General features: G+C 41.8%; 2 protein-coding genes across 4 annotated transcripts; both read right to left on the reverse strand.

The window, feature by feature from the left end:
• Window positions 1–165: 165 nt before the first annotated feature.
• Window positions 166–8,015, reverse strand: LOC144383706 (putative E3 ubiquitin-protein ligase HERC4). 2 transcript variants are annotated; one of them, XM_078082465.1, is made up of 23 exons: window positions 7,719–8,015; window positions 7,491–7,608; window positions 7,271–7,347; window positions 6,681–6,902; window positions 6,505–6,596; window positions 6,241–6,371; window positions 5,489–5,613; window positions 5,336–5,406; window positions 5,143–5,261; window positions 4,980–5,039; window positions 4,793–4,898; window positions 4,506–4,704; window positions 4,156–4,304; window positions 3,956–4,072; window positions 3,700–3,798; window positions 3,266–3,403; window positions 3,002–3,145; window positions 2,738–2,904; window positions 2,586–2,652; window positions 2,395–2,465; window positions 1,901–2,084; window positions 1,653–1,761; window positions 166–744 (listed from the first exon to the last, which is right to left on the reverse strand). In XM_078082465.1, exons 1-23 carry the CDS (start codon window positions 7,933–7,935, stop codon window positions 518–520), a joined length of 3,009 nt encoding a protein of 1,002 aa, XP_077938591.1. In that variant the 5' UTR covers window positions 7,936–8,015; the 3' UTR covers window positions 166–517. The 2 variants fall into 2 exon arrangements, with proteins under 2 accessions (XP_077938591.1, XP_077938590.1); XM_078082464.1 differs by having other exon boundaries at window positions 5,143–5,249; window positions 7,719–8,012.
• A 1,521-nt stretch (window positions 8,016–9,536) lies between these two features.
• On the reverse strand, window positions 9,537–17,732 carry LOC120809730 (putative E3 ubiquitin-protein ligase HERC4). 2 transcript variants are annotated; one of them, XM_040163753.2, is made up of 23 exons: window positions 17,392–17,732; window positions 17,169–17,295; window positions 16,973–17,049; window positions 16,454–16,675; window positions 16,213–16,304; window positions 15,220–15,350; window positions 14,983–15,107; window positions 14,818–14,891; window positions 14,623–14,735; window positions 14,446–14,505; window positions 14,166–14,271; window positions 13,828–14,026; window positions 13,336–13,484; window positions 13,128–13,241; window positions 12,933–13,031; window positions 12,650–12,796; window positions 12,386–12,529; window positions 12,122–12,288; window positions 11,970–12,036; window positions 11,779–11,849; window positions 11,285–11,468; window positions 11,037–11,145; window positions 9,537–10,122 (listed from the first exon to the last, which is right to left on the reverse strand). In XM_040163753.2, the coding sequence occupies exons 1-23, from the start codon at window positions 17,603–17,605 to the stop codon at window positions 9,896–9,898; spliced, it is 3,018 nt and encodes a 1,005-aa protein (XP_040019687.2). In that variant the 5' UTR covers window positions 17,606–17,732; the 3' UTR covers window positions 9,537–9,895. The 2 variants fall into 2 exon arrangements, with proteins under 2 accessions (XP_040019687.2, XP_040019686.2); XM_040163752.2 differs by having other exon boundaries at window positions 12,933–13,040.
• Window positions 17,733–19,916: the final 2,184 nt, after the last annotated feature.

Consider the following 19,916-nt stretch of genomic DNA (forward strand, 5'->3'; position numbering starts at 1 on the left):
TATATGAGTAGCATTATTTCCCTTCAACATAAATCAACCAAGCTGACTATCTACAGACGACGGACAGCTCCTCCAGTCTCAGGGTAGTTGGGAAAATGTGTGCTGCTTTTCAATCTTCGGTATCAATGTGTTCCCACTCAATAAGTGCTGTTCCAGATGATGCAGTCGATTTCATACAGTTTCAATTTTTATTGCTCCAAAAGATAAAACATTGGATGTAACAAACATTTGCTTAAATTGACTTCTTTGCAGTAGAAAGTAGGCTGCTTTGCCGCCGAACATTTATTTTGCAAGGAATACATTTTGTGCTACTTGCTAAAAAAATCTCATAATATACGGATACAGTTTATACATATATACTATCTATATTCATGTACATCCACCACACATCTTTATTTAAAAGAATATAAGTCTCGTCACGCCTGCTAATACCCAGTTACATAAGCAATAGCTAGAAAGGCTCCTCATTCAGCCATTCACAAAAAGCTCTCTTACAATGCGATGTCCTCTGTTTAGTTCAGATACAGTCAGAGTAGATTTTTCTATTCTTGCTCAGGGCCTCTGTAAGCTTGGTGTGCATGATCTCCTTGGTGGAGTACAAGGGCAGCTCCAGGGTTGAGAAACATGTATGTGTCTGAGGGTAGTACTCGTCATAGCAGAGGTCCTCAACTTCTTTAACTTTGATTGTCATCTTGATCTTGTCCAGGCCAAGAGTGGGAACCCTTTCAGAGCCAGTCACGAACCCTAGTGGAGGGGAAAATGGTCATTTGTCAGTGTCTTGCCTTATTTTTGTGACATGGTAAGTGTTAAGCTTTGCTCTGCCCTTCCCCAGAAGTCAGACTGTTGAGTCAGACATAATGCTGCTTTCGCTAAGGGGAACAGTTGTGTTATTGACCGCAGGCAACCAAAGTTTCTGGTAAAACACCCACTGCGCAAGGGCCTTTTCTGACAAGTGAGCGAGTGTACAGCACAAGCCCGATCTCGTGGGATGGCGTATACACGGTGTGTAATTGTTACCCATTGTAGGTTTTTCTCACCATAAAACATTTTTTGGTTAGCTTAGGCAACAGAACTATGGTAACAGCGTAAAAACAGCATAAAAAACACATGAAAAACAAATAAATTGCAAGAATCTACTTAGGTTCATGATAAAAATCCTACTTGGCTTAAATAAGTATCTAAACTAAGTAAAATACAAACAAACAAAAACAGACAAACAAGACATGTCACTTGTGTTGTGTTGCTACCTAAGGTAACAAACATCAACGAAACGTTTTCAAAAAAAGTTTACGAACCCTTTCTCAAACACCTAAAAGGGGGATGCATTTACACTCAGTACACACCACATGGCGTAGACACGCAAAAAGCAAAAACACTGCGTTCCTGCACGCTAAATGACTAACAAACGGTTGGATCATTCTCATACCAACGTCTGAGAGTGGGCTGAGAGAACCACAAATGTAAAAACATTCATGAACCATCGAGATTAAAAGAGTTGTGGTTAATAAAAACAAAAAATCGACTATAAGATTCTGATGATTTGTCTGATTCTGATAAGTTGCTTTCTCTTCATTCGGAAATGAAATAGCAAATCTATTCAAAATAATACCTTATAATTGTCTTTATAGGTCAAAGTAAGGTTTAATACTTACAAAGAAAAGCTCTCCTCTGATCCTCAGTCAGTTCATCCAAAACCTCCCAAAACATCTGTATGGTGGGGTGAGGTGGTGTGGTACGGTACACCCCCTCATAACCAGTGTTCTAATTGAAGAGAAAAAGACTTGTTACAACTACTTCTGATACCTTTTAGTATTCAGATCAAGCATGATACAGGGATGAGGATGCAATAAAGCAGTTGTGAGAAAACTAGACTGCAAAGAGGTCTTGTTTTGGACCGTACCTGTTTCAGCTTTGCCCAGTCATGGAAGTCTTTGCCCACCAGCACTTCCTGCAGCTCTTTTGGTTGGAACAGCTTCACCAAATCCTGGTGACATACCTTGAAGAAGCCTTGCTTGAACTCCTGAAACACACCCTCCACCGATGTGTTGAAGGCATGGTTCACGTAGGCCTCCACAAACTCCTTCCTGATTTAGCAGATTGAAGTTTCATGTCAACAAAAAGGTCGTAGCAGGTGATGGATATCTCGCTGACAGGTATTTTCCCGTGAAACTATTGTAGCTTAATTTCCATTTCCGTAAAACGTACTTGTGGTGTAACTCAGGGATTGATTCTGTGTCTGATTCTTAGTTCTTTAAGAGTTTCTTTCTTTTGTTACCTTGTCTCAGTTGGTTCGAACTTCCTCTCACTCATGTATTAATGCTCATTAGTGTTTTCCTTCAATTATAGTCAAATAACAAAAAGCCCACAAAAGTCACAAAAATGCATGGTCCTTACTTATTTTGCCCTGTCAGTGGCTTTCCAGGATTTTTAGTATCAAGGTCAACTTCTTTGTCATCCCAGTAAATCTGTGGATCAGTTATAAGAGAAACACACAGTGAAATCAAAGGCTTTGGGAAATGATCAGACTATTAGACTTTTGCAAAGAGAATTACTGTTATTGATTATCTGTAAAATACTCCACATACTACAAAATCCATGTAGAGCTTTTGGATGTCGTCATCTTTGTAGTCTTCCAGGATGTTAAGCAGACTCCTATGAGCAAAATAAAATGGAAAAACACATGAAATACCAAATTGGCTGTTTTGACTATAAGTAAAATGTATATATCTCCTCTTACTCTCCAACGCATGGGCTGAATTCGATCAAGTCACCGAGTGATGGCTTTACACCGAGCAGCTTCTTGAACAGTGCCAGTGGGAAGGGTAAGTGTATGATGTGCTGGTTGTACAAAGCCAATCCACACAGAACCCCAAAGTAGAAGTATCTCTCGTGCACCTCTGTTGCCTGGTTTTGATGGAAGACGCAACTTAAATCAGAAAAATAGAAACAAAATAGGATGATAATAATTCAAGATCTGATCTGATCTGATGTAGAGTCTTACTTTGGAGGGGAACCAGGCCAGTGTTTTGTAGTCGTTGAACATAAACATGCAAGTTGACATCATCTCGTGAAACACTTCGTGAAAAAAATCTTTTTTGTAGAGATTAAGATCATTTACATCTGTGTCGTTCTCTACAAAAAAAATCTGTAAAACAAAATTACACAAACTCCATTTTCCCTCCTGGCACAGTAGCATATACAAGAGTACCTATACAACAATGCAATGCATGAAGTGGAACTTGTGGCTCTTTGATGACATGTTTACCATGAGTGGTAACTTGTATTCCTCAGGATTCACAGCAGCAAGTTGTTTAAAGGTGTCGTCTAAGATGGATGCTCGACTCAGGGTTAGGCCAAAGGACTCCTCAGAAAACAGATCGTAAAGAGAGTCCTGTGCATACGTCTGGAATAAGAGTTCAAGATGAAATTATTATTATTTTTTTTTGTTGGCTGACTGTCAGCTAACTTCAGTGTTTCTCACACATGTCTTCTATAAAAAAAAACACTAGTTCTCATGAGTTCAAAGCTCTATATCCTTAGGCCCCTCTATATCCTTATATTAACAGCCTTATAATTACATTGGTAACGTAAATAGACATTTTGCCACTTTGTTAAACTCGACAGGACACATATTGCTAACTTGAGGGCAAACTATACAACGATGAAAATTCCACGCTCAAATTTCCAGGCCATACGTACTTGAGTGATTGTGGCATAGATGTCAAAAGCCATTTTCTTTGATTTCAGATCCATCACAAATGGGAAGTTACAAAGAACAAATGGCCGATTATCCAAAACCTGAAGACAGCATAGAAACATTTCATTAACAAAATTATAAACTTCCGGACCACAGATTTTTTTTAGCTTTCAATACATCTTTTTTTCACCTTGATGGAGACCGTTTGCAAAGTGACAAAGTGAGAAAGAGAACCGTGTATTTTGTTCATAGTTTTACCTTCATATTTGACATTGACCGCCAGATCCTAAGATCCTCCTCGAGAAATGTTTGGCTAACCTCCACACAAAAGGTTTGTTCTGGGATCCTCTGATGTTCTGCGACCCGCCCGTTGGCCTTTAAGACAGGTGCGTTTAGGTAAAGGGTTAGTCGGCGTGTTTTAAATTCCCAGGAAAGAAAACAAGGTGACAGATACTAACGTTGTACATATTCTGGAGGACTAGCAGCAGATTTCTGAGCCGCGGGCCACGAGGAACAGGATGTGAGCAAAGGATCTCTGAGAGGGCCTTCTTCCATACGCCAACGTGTCGCACCTTAGTGGAGGACGTCTGTGAGGACCACCAGTCCCCTGAGGAAGACAACGGGGAGAATTGCAGACATCAGTTACAGTTTAACAGCTAAGCAAATGTCACAGATATGAGTGAGGTCGGGAGTGTGCCACAAGAGTAGTTGCTACTCAGTTTTAATCCATTGGTACCCAATCACATGATCCTATGATTGATGTTAAAAGAAGCATATGCAACAGTCGAACATCTTGCTCTCGTCGTACCTAAGACCTGGAGGCTCTCAGCGGAGAGTCTTTGCGCGGCGGCGGCGACCGCCTCAGTGAGAGTCGTGCTCGTTCCTCGCGTGCCGTGTCTCTGGATCCAATGCAGGAGCTCATTGAGAAGCAGGAAGATCCTCAACCCCTCCACTCCCTCCGGCACCTCGTCAAGAGAGGGAAGCAAGAGCAGCACAGCATCCTGGACCTGTTGAGAGCACAAAACGTGATAACTGAGTACAGGATCACTGAGAAGACTTGAAGGTACACATGAAGGCAAGATGTCAGTCGGGTACCTCTGCCAAGACGTGATCCTTCCTCGACAGTTTCTTAAAAGAGTGCCGCGCATGTGACATGTTCAAGCCGCAGTACTTTGACGAGGTCTGCAAATGTTTGTCGTTGCTTTGGAGACACATGGCAGTGTAAATTTGATGTAATTTGAGTGACAAAGAGACTTGGAGATTATCTACTGATGGCTTTTACCTTTGGTCGAGGAAGATTTGATTCATAGAGGATGCAGAGGAAAAAGTCCTGAGGATTTCCCTGCAAGGTTTTCATGGGGTTGGTTAATAAACATTGAGAATACAGTGTTAATAGAGTTAACCGGCTAAGCAGTTATATGATAATTGCTACTGCATATATTTACCCCTTGATCTTTTTCCATGACTTTGAATTACATTCAGAGACCCATTTGTCAATTACATCAGTGGTTACATTGCTGACCCTGGCTGTGTTCGACTCTTCTCGTGCTTCCTGTGAAATAAACTACACATGACTTCACATGTAAAAATCAGTGGGTTTATCGCCACAATTCATATGTACTGTATTCATGTTGGTACCTTAACCGAAGTTGCAAACGAACAGTTTCCTCCTGCGTAGATGTTTTCAATTATAGGACCATGATTGGTGTCTGCAATGATAAAATGATAAAAGTTATCTCTGTCTCTGAAACAAAAATGTAATCAATTCAGTTATTTTACAAGCTTACTCACCCTGTGGTAGCTGAACAGGGAGCGGCACGGATGGATGACTCTCCTCTGCATGTCCCAGCTGCCCACACTCTCCACGGCCAAAGGAGTGAACCCTCCTGGACTCCGTCAGCACTAATGTGTGATGCCTGATGGAGAATTGCAGCATAAAATATTTCAATGACAACCAAGATGCTTTTTCAGGAGCTTTCCATTGGTGCCATTCCTGTGGATGTTCTGAACAGGAACAATGAAAAGACTGTTTATCAAACAGCACTCTCATGGAGATGTGCACAACTGTATCAATATCACATTAAAATGAATAGTGGGTAGAATCTTTATAATATGCTTGTTATAAACGACAACCCTGGCCACTAAACTGCTGTTCCTAGAGCGTATGCTTAGGCGTTAGGCTACCTGCTCCATAGCTACGCTGGATGGATCGGACATGTGTTGCTTTAAAAGGTCGGCTAATATGTAAGCGACAAGCAAGCAATTTACCAGGAATGACAGCCATTCAGAGAGTGTTTTGCTACACACTGTTGGCTTTGTAGGGGAACTGAAAAGAGGTAAGGCATCCTGCGCACGTAAAAGTCACACTACATTAAGCTACAATCCTTTTCATAATACAGAAAGATTAACATGTAAATTGCGTCACATAGTGCTTTGACTTTGGCATTTCTAAGCAAAATCAGTAACAATTGGAATGCAAAAAATTATCAACAATGTTGGATGTGCATAGGTATTGAAACTGAATTCACACAATTGTACCGTACCATCCACATGCAATCTTGGTGACCTTTGCCCCAAAGAGCTCTGCAACAAGCCGAGGTCGTAGTTCATCACAGAATGAGTTGTGCCCAAGCTGTCCATATTGACCAGAGCCGAATGTGAACACGGCACCATTCTGAGGAAGCAACCCGACAAAAACACTTTTTAAGTTCCCACCAATTGTTTATTGTTACATATTTCCATTTCTCTGCAATTCAAAGGGTTAGTGCTGCATTAAACTACCTCGGTTGGTTTTTATTTTGTCTAACCTTTGTCAAAACCGCAGTGTGCTCCTTTCCACAGGAAATGTGACTTGATTTCTTTGTGTTCAGGTAGCAAACGGGAGTTGGTTTTGGTCTGTCTATTGTGAAAAATGTATATTCCGGTTAACATACAACAGGTATAGTAGTATGTTATATAGTAGAGACAAGGCTTTTATCCTGACCTGCTTTGTCTCCCAGCCCCAGCTGCCCACAGTCGTTTCGGCCCCAGCCCAACACGGCCCCGGAGACGCAGAGGGCGAAGCTCTGCTCTCCCCCTGCTGCCACCAGGACCAGGGGGAGCGCCGACAGACCCCCCAGGCGTTGGGGCGAGTCAATGAAGGTCTCACTCCTCCCCAGACCCAGCTGGCCCCTGGAGTTCCGGCCCCATGTGTACACCTGACCACCTGTGGAGAAATGACTGTTCTGACGACCTGGCAGGTTTGCCTTTTACAAACCAAGTGCTTTATAAACAGATGTTGTTACTATAATAATTATTATCTTGTACTATGCATTGACATCAGCCACTATTGGACTTTAGGTCAGCTTTTACCATCCCGTCCCAACGCTGGCTGAGATGTTGTTTCCACCAGGTCAACATAACAGAGAGTTTACAATAGGCAGGGGTGGTATAACAAAATTTAAGCAGATAGTATGTGACTCATTTTACTTTATTGCCTGAAACTATTTAAGAAGAGTTTCCATGACAAACGTAGGAGCCAACAGCTCCAAGCTTGTAGATTAGTAGCAGAGCACTATATAGACTTCACTGTACCTTTGGTGAGGGCCACTGAGTGCTGGCTCCCGCAAGCAACCTGAGACACAGGTATGTTACAAAAAGCTTCCAGGGGCCTGCGAGGACAAGAGACAGACACAAAACAGAGCTCAAATACCCACAAGGAACCCAGGTGAGGGTTTTGTAATACAAATCAGCACCATTTCACACATTTTGATTCAGGACATCAAACGACATCTTTAGGTAGAATTCTCCTTACCTCGGAATGTAAGTGCGAGTTGTGTCCACAAAGAGAACTTTTCCTCCCTTAGAGAGCAGGGTGACCGTATGATCATCACAGAACACGGCTTGAATCTTCTCTCTACACTTCACTAACTCTGTGAGAACACAGCAGGTGAACTGTGAGTGTAGCAGCTCGGTATACTACAGACCACTGCAGCAAATAAGAGTAAGAACTCAAATGCAGGTTATGAAAACTGATGCTCACTCTGTTTTCCTCTGACTCTTCTCCCATCCTGGCTCTCTGTTGTGCGAATGATGGCGGCATCTCCGTTGCTTTTGATGAAAGCCAGCACGCTGTGACCTGCTGAGAGATCCGTGATATCAAAGCCGAGGTTTAATAGGTGAACTCCATCGCCTGCTGAGACATTCGAGCCATCTCTCAGCCGGAAGCCCTGCTGGCAGTTCTCTCCCCATGAAAGCATCCTGGTAGAATGTCTGTGGGGACCCGTCAGCTGCTCTTTATGTCTCACCTCCGACAGTCGGAAACGAAACCTGATTGGTTTATTGTGCATGTTTTGCTGTGAGGAAAGGAAAACGAAACGTACACGCAGGAGCCAGTGAGTCAGAGGTGGGTGGAGCTTTGCAACTCGAGAAGTGAAAGAAAAAACGAAAGTGAAACTAGAGTTGATGACTGCTGTTTCTGCATGACTGCAGCGGTTTCTACTCTTTGATGATTACAGAGAGTGAATAAGAACACTGGAACTGAGATCCTCAAATCAGAAAATTCAGTAAAAAGCTCCACCAAGCTTACTCCACATACGACCCTGTCTCCTAAATAACCTCTTCACGTATTTAGTGCCGCAAAATTGTGGATATATATCAATAACTGCAAAAGACACCCCGTCCAGGAAAAGGCGGTTCTCTTTAAAACTGAAACTGATACTGAAAAAACAACTCATAGTATTTCAATTGTTTTGAAAATTTACCTATTTGTGATTCATGGTCTGAAATGGCCAACATAAATACATAAAGATTACTCCCAATGATCAGTTCAAATGAACATTGATTTGGTTACATTTTCCACTCAAGTGTATATTAGTAGTTTCATTCATTGAAATCTATATAAAAATGAAAAAAAAGTAGAAGGGGTTCTGGAGAAAAACAGAGTAAACTAAATTGCTTCCCTTCGCTGCTTTCCTCTACCAACAAGTCAAATGACTGTGTACAGTCAAGAATGATAAAAATGTCATCACTTAATCAGAATATGAATTATTAAATCAGGAATCAGGAACATTTGTTGCCAAAATATGTTAGCATATGCAGATGCAGATGCATGAAATTCAGTCAATACTACACAATAACGGAACGGGTGGACAAACAGTAAACAGAAATAAGTTGTAAAACAAGATAAAGTTAAATCCTTGAAAAAAAATGGGCTCTTCAACATGAAATATCAAATAAGTGGGTGCCATGATTTGAAATCCATTTATCATGGAATATGGAAAATGTGTCTCCACCATAAAGATAGATGGTAATTCTTACTTTATTTATATCATAACATAATGTGTCACGGTTTGGGTTCATGTCTGATTTTATTTTGTAATTTCTTGCCTCTGTTCTCCCTGGGTCACGTCACTTCCTGCCTTGTCCTGTCTTCCCATGTGATTGTCATGTCATGATTGTTTCCAGCTGTTTCCAATCACCTGCAGCTCCCTAGTGTATTTAAGCCCTGTGTGTCTGTTGTCACTTGTGGCGTCATTGTAAATTGTATGGAAGCCCATGTTCAAGTTCCAGGTTCCTGTCCTTGTTTTGGCCTTTTTCCTTTTGAAAACCTTTTGACCATTAAAGTCTTTGTGTTTCGAAAAAACTCTGCATTGGAGTCCTGCCTTCAACGAACCTTCCTGACAATAATGTTTATCTCATATATGAGTAGCATTATTTCCCTTCAACATAAATCAACCAAGCTGACTATCTACAGACGACGGACAGCTCCTCCAGTCTCAGGGTAGTTGGGAAAATGTGTGCTGCTTTTCAATCTTCGGTATCAATGTGTGCCCACTCAATAAGTGCTGTTCCAGATGATGCAGTCGATTTCATACAGTTTCAATTCTTATTGCTCCAAAAGATAAAACATTGGATGTAACAAACATTTGCTTAAATTTACTTCTTTGCAGTAGAAAGTAGGCTTCTTTGCCGCCGAACATTTATTTTTTGCAAGGAATACATTTTGTGCTACTTGCTAAAAAAATCTCGTAATATACGGATACAGTTTATACATATATACTATCTATATTTATGTACATCCACCACACATCTTTATTTAAAAGAATATAAGTCTTGTCACGCCTGCTAATACCCAGTTACATAAGCAATAGCTTAGAAAGGCTCCTCATTCAGCCATTCACAAAAAGCTCTCTTACAATGCGATGTCCTCTGTTTAGTTCAGATACAGTCAGAGTAGATTTTTCTATTCTTGCTCAGGGCCTCTGTAAGCTTGGTGTGCATGATCTCCTTGGTGGAGTACAAGGGCAGCTCCAGGGTTGAGAAACATGTATGTGTCTGAGGGTAGTACTCGTCATAGCAGAGGTCCTCAACTTCTTTAACCTTGATCGTCATCTTGATCTTGTCCAGGCCAAGAATGGGAACCCTTTCAGAGCCAGTCACGAACCCTAGTGGAGGGGAAAATGGTCATTTGTCAGTGTCTTGCCTTATTTTTGTGACATGGTAAGTGTTAAGCTTTGCTCTGCCCTTCCCCAGAAGTCAGACTGTTGAGTCAGACATAATGCTGCTTTCGCTAAGGGGAACAGTTGTGTTATTGACCGCAGGCAACCAAAGTTTCTGGTAAAACACCCACTGCGCAAGGGCCTTTTCTGACAAGTGAGCGAGTGTATAGAACCAGCCCGATCTCGTGGGATGGCGTATACACGGTGTGTAATTGTTACCCATTGTAGGTTTTTCTCACCATAAAACATTTTTTGGTTAGCGTAGGCAACAGAACTATGGTAACAGCGTAAAAACAGCATAAAAACCACATAAAAAACAAATAAATTGCAAGAATCTACTTAGGTTCATGATAAAAATCATACTTGGCTTAAATAAGTATCTAAACTAAGTAAAATACAAACAAACAAAAACAGACAAACAAGACATGTCACTTGTGTTGTGTTGCTACCTAAGGTAACAAACATCATCAACGAAACGTTTTCAAAAAAAGTTTACGAACCCTTTCTCAAACACCTAAAGGGGGGATGCATTTACACTCAGTACACACCACATGGCGTAGACACGCAAAAAGCAAAAACACTGCGTTCCTGCACGCTAAATGACTGACAACAAACGGTTGGATCATTCTTATACCAACGTCTGAGAGTGGGCTGAGAGAACCACAAATGTAAAAACATTCATGAACCATCGAGATTAAAAGAGTTGTGGTTAATAAAAACAAAAAATCGACTATAAGATTCTGATGATTTGTCTGATTCTGATAAGTTGCTTTCTCTTCATTCGGAAATGAAATAGCAAATCTATTCAAAATAATACCTTATAATTGTCTTTATAGGTCAAAGTAAGGTTAAATACTTACAAAGAAAAGCTCTCCTCTGATCCTCAGTCAGTTCATCAAAAACCTCCCAAAACATCTGTATGGTGGGGTGAGGTGGTGTGGTACGGTACACCCCCTCATAACCAGTGTTCTAATTGAAGAGAAAAAGACTTGTTACAACTACTTCTGATACCTTTTAGTATTCGGATCAAGCATGATACAGGGATGAGGATGCAATAAAGCAGTTGTGAGAAAACTAGACTGCAAAGAGGTCTTGTTTTGGACCGTACCTGTTTCAGCTTTGCCCAGTCATGGAAGTCTTTGCCCACCAGCACTTCCTGCAGCTCTTTTGGTTGGAACAGCTTCACCAAATCCTGGTGACATACCTTGAAGAAGCCTTGCTTGAACTCCTGAAACACACCCTCCACCGATGTGTTGAAGGCATGGTTCACGTAGGCCTCCACAAACTCCTTCCTGATTTAGCAGATTGAAGTTTCATGTCAACAAAAAGGTCGTAGCAGGTGATGGATATCTCGCTGACAGGTATTTTCCCGTGAAACTATTGTAGCTTAATTTCCATTTCCGTAAAACGTACTTGTGGAGTAACTCAGGGATTAATTCTGTGTCTGATTCTTAGTTCTTTAAGAGTTTCTTTCTTTTGTTACCTTGTCTCAGTTGGTTCGAACTTCCTCTCACTCATGTATTAATGCTCATTAGTGTTTTCCTTCAATTATAGTCAAATAACAAAAAGCCCATAAAAGTCACAAAAATGCATGGTCCTTACTTATTTTGCCCTGTCAGTGGCTTTCCAGGATTTTTAGTATCAAGGTCAACTTCTTTGTCATCCCAGTAAATCTGTGGATCAGTTATAAGAGAAACACACAGTGAAATCAAAGGCTTTGGGAAATGATCAGACTATTAGACTTTTGCAAAGAGAATTACTGTTATTGACTATCTGTAAAATACTCCACATACTACAAAATCCATGTCGAGCTTTTGGATGTCGTCATCTTCGTAGTCTTCCAGGATGTTAAGCAGACTCCTATGAGCAAAATAAAATGGAAAAACACATGAAATACCAAATTGGATGTTTTGACTATAAGTAAAATGTATATATCTCCTCTTACTCTCCAACGCATGGGCTGAATTCGATCAAGTCACCGAGTGATGGCTTTACACCGAGCAGCTTCTTGAACAGTGCCAGTGGGAAGGGTAAGTGTATGATGTGCTGGTTGTACAAAGCCAATCCACACAGAACCCCAAAGTAGAAGTATCTCTCGTCCACCTCTGTTGCCTGGTTTTGATGGAAGACGCAACTTAAATCAGAAAAATAGAAACAAAATAGGATGATAATAATTCAAGATCTGATCTGATCTGATGTAGAGTCTTACTTTGGAGGGGAACCAGGCCAGTGTTTTGGAGTCGTTGAACATAAACATGCAAGTTGACATCATCTCGTGAAACACTTCGTGAAAAAAATCTTTTTTGTAGAGATTAAGATCATTTACATCTGTGTCGTTCTCTAAAAAAAAAATCTGTAAAACAAAATTACACAAACTCCATTTTCCCTCCTGGCACAGTAGCATATACAAGAGTACCTATACAACAATGCAATGCATGAAGTGGAACTTGTGGCTCTTTGATCACATGTTTACCATGAGTGGTAACTTGTATTCCTCAGGATTCACAGCAGCAAGCTGTTCAAAGGTGTCGTCTAAGATGGATGCTCGAGTCAGGGTTAGGTCAAAGGACTCCTCAGAAAACGTCCAAAACATATCGGAAAGAGAGTCCTGTGCATTATTCTGGAATAAGAGTTCAAGATGAAATTATTATTCTTTTTTTGTGTTGGCTGACTGTCAGCTAACTTCAGTGTTTCTCACACATGTCTTCTATAAAAAAAATAAACACTAGTTCTCATGAGTTCAAAGCTTCAGTTACCTTTGTGATCTCAGCACTCAGGTCAAAAACAAATTTCTTTGACTCAAGATCCATAAGAAATGGAAAGCTACACAGGATAAATGGCTGCACGGGCACGTTCTGAAGAGGCAAAAAAAAAAGATTACAGGTATCAAATGTGTTTCAAATGTATTATGGCTTTTATCTCACAAAATATTCACCATGTGTTCCTTTTACCTTGAGTTGTGTACAAATCCAAACGCACACATCCTCCCAGAGAAACTGTTTGTCAATCAACAAACAGAAATCCGTTTCTGGCATCCGTCGAGGTTCTGCTGTCCTGCTGTTGACCTTTTCAACAAATGTAAAACTGTATTTTGTAGCAATAGTGTTTAAGATGATGCTGTGACGTTAATAGAAGACACAACAGATAAATGATACTAACGTTGTACATGTTCTGGAGGACTAGCGCCAAGTTTCTGGGTCCGAAGTAGTGAGAAACAGTCCTTGAGGAGAGCATCACTGAGAGGGCCTGCTTCCACACGTTAACATGTTCAACCATGGTGGAGGTCGGCAGTGAGGACCACCAGTCCCCTGCAAGACAAAATAAAGATTACACGGACATCAAGGTCAGTAAGCAGATGACAAGGAAATAGACATGCTAAAGAAACATTTATCATTCTTACCGCCATGTCTAGATCACTTTGCATCATCTTAAACAGGCAAACAAGCCATTTCAAAAGGATGTAAATTTGATAAATCACTACTTTGTTTTATGCAGTAAATGATAGCCTTTTATGACAGATGTAAAGTTATGGTCAACTTTCCACCTCTTCCAATAAAAAAAGAAAATGTCATGCAAACTAAAGGGTAATAACGTTAATGTACGATGTGTCATCATGAACAATACTTGGCTGATGTGAGACTGATGTTGTACCTATGACCTGGAGACTGTCAGCGGACAAGTTTAGGAGGGAAACAGCGATCGCCTTGGCGAGAGTTGTGCTCGATCGATCCTGTTTGTGCCTTTGGATCACATGCAGGAGTTCGTTGAGAAGCAGGTAGATCCTCAACCCCTCCACTCCCAATGGCTTCTTATCAAGGGAAGGAAGCAAGTGGAGGAGAGAAGCCTCAACCTAAGGGCAAATAACATGATTTGATTTTAGAATGCCATAGACTTCTTGTTAGCAGCCGCTAACAGCAACACATAGAGGATACTCAAAGTAGATAACTTTGAAACCCTTTGCGCACATTACGTATATTTTGATTACATACCTCAGCAAAAACATTGTCCTGTTTCACCAATTTCTCAAAAGCGAGTCGTGCAACTGACAAATTCAAGCCTGAATACTTTGGTGAAGTCTGGAAATGTTTGTCTTTGCTAAAACACAGAGAAAAGATTTGTTTGTTAATAGATTAACATATTTAGAAAAGCTACTCAGGCACAGTTGTGTTTGGCCACGGACCATATTATTATATTGGAAGAACAGTCATCACTGTCATTGACATGTGTCACGTGTGAAGAAGTGTTCATGCGCAGCGATACCGTGTTTACCTCTGCTCAAGGAAGATTGTATTGACACAGGAAGCGGAGGAGAATGTCCTCTGGATTTCCCTGTGAAGACATTTTCATGTCTGTGTTGAAAATCTCCCAATGATCTCCCAATGTCGTGGCAGTCATAGAACATCGAGCCGACACATAGAAAATATATTGCCAAAGCAATTTACTCACTGTTTGATCTTTTTCCATGTCTTTGAATCGTATTCGAGGGTCCATTTGTCAATCATGTCATTGAGACAATGCTGTGTTTTGATGCCGGCGGCATTTGCCTCCTCGTGGATGCCCTGTGAAATAAACAGGGTTGAGTTGATGTCGCACATCACCATGACACCGACCATCGCGGTCTGTGCACGTTTGTGTCGGTACCTCAGTAGGCGTGCACGTTGCAAAGGAACAGTTTCCCCCTGCGAAGATGTTTCCAATTTGAGCATCAGTTGCATCTGGAATAGAAAGCAGAATGTGTTGTCCCCTCCCTGACACCATTCCTCGGATTCACGTGGTTTTATTCAGTTATTTTCTAAAAGCAGCCACCTTGTAGCAGCTGAACGGGCAGTGGCACAGACGGATGACTCTCCTTCCCGTGGCCCAGCTGGCCCTGGTCTCCACAGCCGAAGGAGTAGACCCTCTTTGACTCCGTCAAAGCTAATGTGTGATTCCTGAGAACGTGTCATCTATTATATATACAACATTTTAATGTCATCACAGATTTGATTACTTTTGTAATCTTATTCTCAGGACAATTGCATCATAAAATGTGTTTTACCGTACCGTCCACAAGCAATCTTGGCGACCTTTGCCCCCCAGAGCTCTGCAACCAGCCGTGGTCGTAATTCGTCTCTGAATGAGTTGTGCCCAAGTTGTCCATATTGCCCGGAGCCGAAGGTGAACACGGCAGCATTCTGAGGAAGCATCCAGAGAAAATCAATCAAGTTCCCACGTATTGTTTCTTGTTACTTATTTACATGTCTAAAGATATCTGAGATGTCAGTACGTTTGCTCTAAATTCAGGCTGCATTAATAAATATTTTGTACAACAACCATGGATCCATTATCGTACTCTGTGTTGTTTCACTTCGCTGTGTGCGTTAACATCGTCTTGAGCTGAAAGAGGCTGCTGTTTTCAGTGAAAAAAGCATGGATATTGATATGCTACCTGTTGATGTCGGAATATACACACATTGATGTGGAGATAGGGGTCTGTTTGTGAATAATAATTCCTTGTGAATAATACAATATGTTGGGCCCCCAAATAGACAATTTTTTTACTGTCAATTGAGTGAATGTCAATAGCGTCAATTATCATTGTTCTTATTTTTGTTGCACAGAAATAAAGCGCTCTTTTTCCAGCAATAATATGTGTGAGGGTTAGTGGTTACAGTCAGGCGGAGAAGACCCCTCTAGTTGTAGGAGTCAGTACAGCATGATGCTCAATTAGTAAATAATGGTCCAATAGACCAAGAAGCAGAGTATGCTTTAGGGCGGTCTCTACCACTGGATTCTGTGGTCTGGTAGTTGTCCATGATTAGAACTTTAACCCTTTCAGAGTGTGTTTTCAGTTCATGAAAAGTAAACGGGTTTTTTTCTGCGTTGGGTTGTACTTCCCCGTCTCGACTCACTTTTGGTCACAAAAAAGGCAAGATTTCGGCAACCAAAGACCAAAGATGGCAAGGAAAAAAAACAACAACATGAATACGTTCAAAATGTTTTGAGGCTTCAGATCGATAGTCCATAAACCAATCGGTGACGTGGGGGAAATCTAACCTTTGTCAGAATGGCAGTGTGGTCCTTTCCGCAGGAAATGTGAATGATTGACTTCTTGTTCAGACAGTGAACAGGAGTTGCCGTGTGTCTGTCTACAGAAAAGACATTAAACATTCAAGTTTGCATGCTGTGTGTAGATCAGATCAATATTGCTTGTAAAATCCATCTTCAAAGGAGCGTAAAGTACAGTGAATTCCCATTCAAGGGAAGCAGATGGAAAGGGAACTTGTCGCTGCAGTACCTGCTGTGTCTCCCAGCCCCAGCTGCCCGCGGTCGTTTCGGCCCCAGCCGAACACGGCCCCGGAGACGGAGAGGGCGAAGCTCTGTTCCCCTCCTGCTGCCACCAGGACCAGGGGGAGCGCTGACAGACCCCCCAGGCGTTGGGGCGAGTCGATGCAGGTCTCACTCCTCCCCAGACCCAGCTGGCCCCTGGAGTTCCGGCCCCATGTGTACACCTGACCACCTGGGGAGAAATCCGATTTCATTTTCTGTCTTCAATCTTAAAAGAGCTAAAGAGACACTTCCCGGGCAGTAATGCTGTAACTCTTACAAATTAACTTGTTAATCGCACTCGTAAAAAACATCTTTAAATATTGAAATAATGTGTAATAAAGCAGCATTTATTTTCTACAACAATACAGCACAGATAATTGTTTTCATCTCTGTTGTTTTTGACTCGTGTCACATAGGACCAAACGTATCTTGTACGGCTGAAAAACAGCCATATTGATTCAGCCTGTAGATTAGCGGAACACTGTACCTTTGGTGAGGGCCACTGAGTGCTGGCCCCCACAAGCAACCTGAGACACAGGTATGTTACAAAGAGCTTCCAGGGGCCTGACAAGAGACAGAAACGAAACACAACCGATCATTTAGAGATCTTACGAGACAGAAACAGATTTTCTTGCCAATTCAGGGCACAACGATTTAACATCAAGTCCTCAGGTTGTGCATACTTTGGATTGTAAGCGTGAGTATCCACAAAGAAAACCCTTCCTCCCTCGGACAGTAGCAGGACCACCACATCACTATCATCACCATGGCAACCCACGGCCTGAATCTTCTCTTTACACTTCACGAACTCTGGTCAGAACACAGCAAGTGTAGACATAGTTATATATAACATGCATTTGTAAGTAAGTGGTTGCTTTTTTGCGCCCACAAACGACATTTGCTCACTCTGCTTCCCGCCTCGGCTCTGCTTCCTGACGATGACGAACGCGTTCCCGTTGGCTTTGACGAAGGCGAGCGCGCTGCGGCCCGCGGACAGACCCGCGAGCCGGTAACCGAGCTCTAAACGACGGACCCCGGAGTCCGCTGAGGGCCCCCTGTCACTGTTCGCTCCGTCTTTGAGCCGGAAGCCCCGGTGGGCGTCCTCTCCCCACGAGAACATGCTGCCGCAGAGCCTCCGCCCGACCGGCCGACGGCTGCTGCACGAGACGAACGAAACGAAAGTTAAGAGTGGAAAACAAAACCTAAAACACGGCAACGGGACAGGGTGAAACGAAACCGCATGATGTGGGACCTTTAAATCATGACGGAAACGAAAATGAAACGAATATGTGTTTGGCCCGGTATTTGTCATAAGTGTATCCACCTCACCATGGAATGTGGTTTAATTAAAAGGTAAACAAAAAGGTCTTCGGTCCTAATTTAAGATGCTCAGAGTAGAAGCAGACCTGCAGCTTTGAAGGACTTGGAGGACTTGGAAGACCTGGAGCTGCTTGTTTGGTTCTGACTCTTTTGACCCTAAACCTCTCATTCTAAACTCAATTCTTCGCTTAAGATGCCTGTGAAAGACTTTTCCCTGAACACGTGTCATGATTGATTATCTTAAAAACTAAATAACGTTTACAGACCTGATTCCTTTGGAATATTCATTACATTTTGAAAAATGAATTATTTTCCAGATTTAAAAAAGCTAGGCATTATATTAATAATACGTGAATAACTCATTGGGTGGATTTAATGGAGAAAAATGACCATGAAGTTCTTGAATCTACTTTAAAAAAATACTATGGGCCAGAAATGTGTCAAAATGCTGGTTGCAAATTGAATTCAACGACAAAACTGTAGCTCGACATACTGCACATCAACCACAGGGTGCAGGTAGAGAGTTATTCTGCCTCTAGTTTCACTACTATTCAATGAGTCCTCACAGAGACGATTCTTAAAAGTTAAAGAACTGTAATATTAGCTAGCCTTTAACTTAATGAAACCTTGTGCCACTTTTACAGCGATGGCATTTCCCCCATACGTTTACCATCCGAGGAGCCTGATAAACCAGCGCTGCTGATTGAAAGGTGATTCTTTGGTTTAAAAAAACTCAACATGAGATCAGCCCAAAGGGAGCTACAACTTCCAGAGGTTATCTCCAGCATTGTCTTCGTAGCAACACGTGTCATGTAGTTGTATCGGTGAAACTCTCGCACCAATGACGCCTCATGGACACCTCCTGGGAGAAGGGCCCCCAGCCAGCAGATGGAGAGAGGTGGGAGGAAAAAGAAGAGGCGGCGAGAATGTGAAACACAGCCCGATAACATCTCTGCCCATCACTCTCTCCCACCTCTCCTCTTTGTGTCATCCGATCACCTTCTTCTCCCTCTTTTCACACAGCGTAGAACACAAATCCCAAGTGAGAGGAGCTGGCAAGGGCAGTAAGAGCAGTACACACCGGTTTGAAAAATGTCCTGAAGGGGTCTGAATCGGCCCTGACCTCTGTGACCTCTGCAGGGCATTGCCCCAGCTAAGCAGGCGATCTCTCTTCTTCTGTCGCCCTGTTTGCTTTCTTCTGTCAGAGCGCTTTTGTAAATGCAAGGAAACCACCTGTGTAGTGCATCTGTGGCTTGGATTGGACGTAATGGATTCTTACATAGCACAGTAATTGGGATAATGCGATGTGCCCTGTAATTGTATTGAATAAATGTACACATTGTAGTTGTTTTTTTATTTTTGTTTCTATGATGAAACACATCATGGAATGTTTTGAGAACATCAAAAGAAGATCTACAGTCCTTTCAAAAACTGTCCAGCCATGCATATTTTATTATGTGTTTGGCGTACAATTCAAAACTTCAAATATTGAATCGATCGGCAGAAGGTTGAGTTCAAACTGAGGAGAAACTTTTCCATGAACTATGTTTTTGGGGTACAACAGACGCTAAAATGTGGCCTTCAACACACTTGGTAAAGGCGATTAGAGTCCATCTCATTTACACTCCATTTGTCACCAGCCCCTTGTTGGCTTTACTGAAAAGGAGAAACACGCTTCCCTCCTTTCACCCACAACACTGACAGAACCTGTCCTGAGCTGCAGGACCACCACCTTCATTAACCCCTCCCCACGAAAAACACAGAGTAGGCAAATCGCCCAATGATTACGTAATTAGTAGGTCATTCATGATGACAAAAGGTTGTTAGAAATGAAGTAAATCATTTAACAAGTACAAAACAAATAAACTAAACAATAGATGACTATTTTCTGACATTCACACTGTAAAAAACCCAACTTCAAATACCTTTTTTAAAGGCAACAAATGCCTTTGAAAAAAGTTGAACTAACTCAAAATGTCAACTTTACTAATAAGTAGTGCAATCCACTGAAACCTTTAAGGAGACAAATAGTTAATTAACTGTAGTTAATTGGACATTTTCCGAGTTCACTAAGGCCAGTGGGCATGCGTATATGTTAGTAAACACACACA

The sequence above is a fragment of the Gasterosteus aculeatus genome, chromosome X (assembly GCF_964276395.1).
Source record: "Gasterosteus aculeatus chromosome X, fGasAcu3.hap1.1, whole genome shotgun sequence".
NCBI classification, from domain to species: domain Eukaryota; kingdom Metazoa; phylum Chordata; class Actinopteri; order Perciformes; family Gasterosteidae; genus Gasterosteus; species Gasterosteus aculeatus.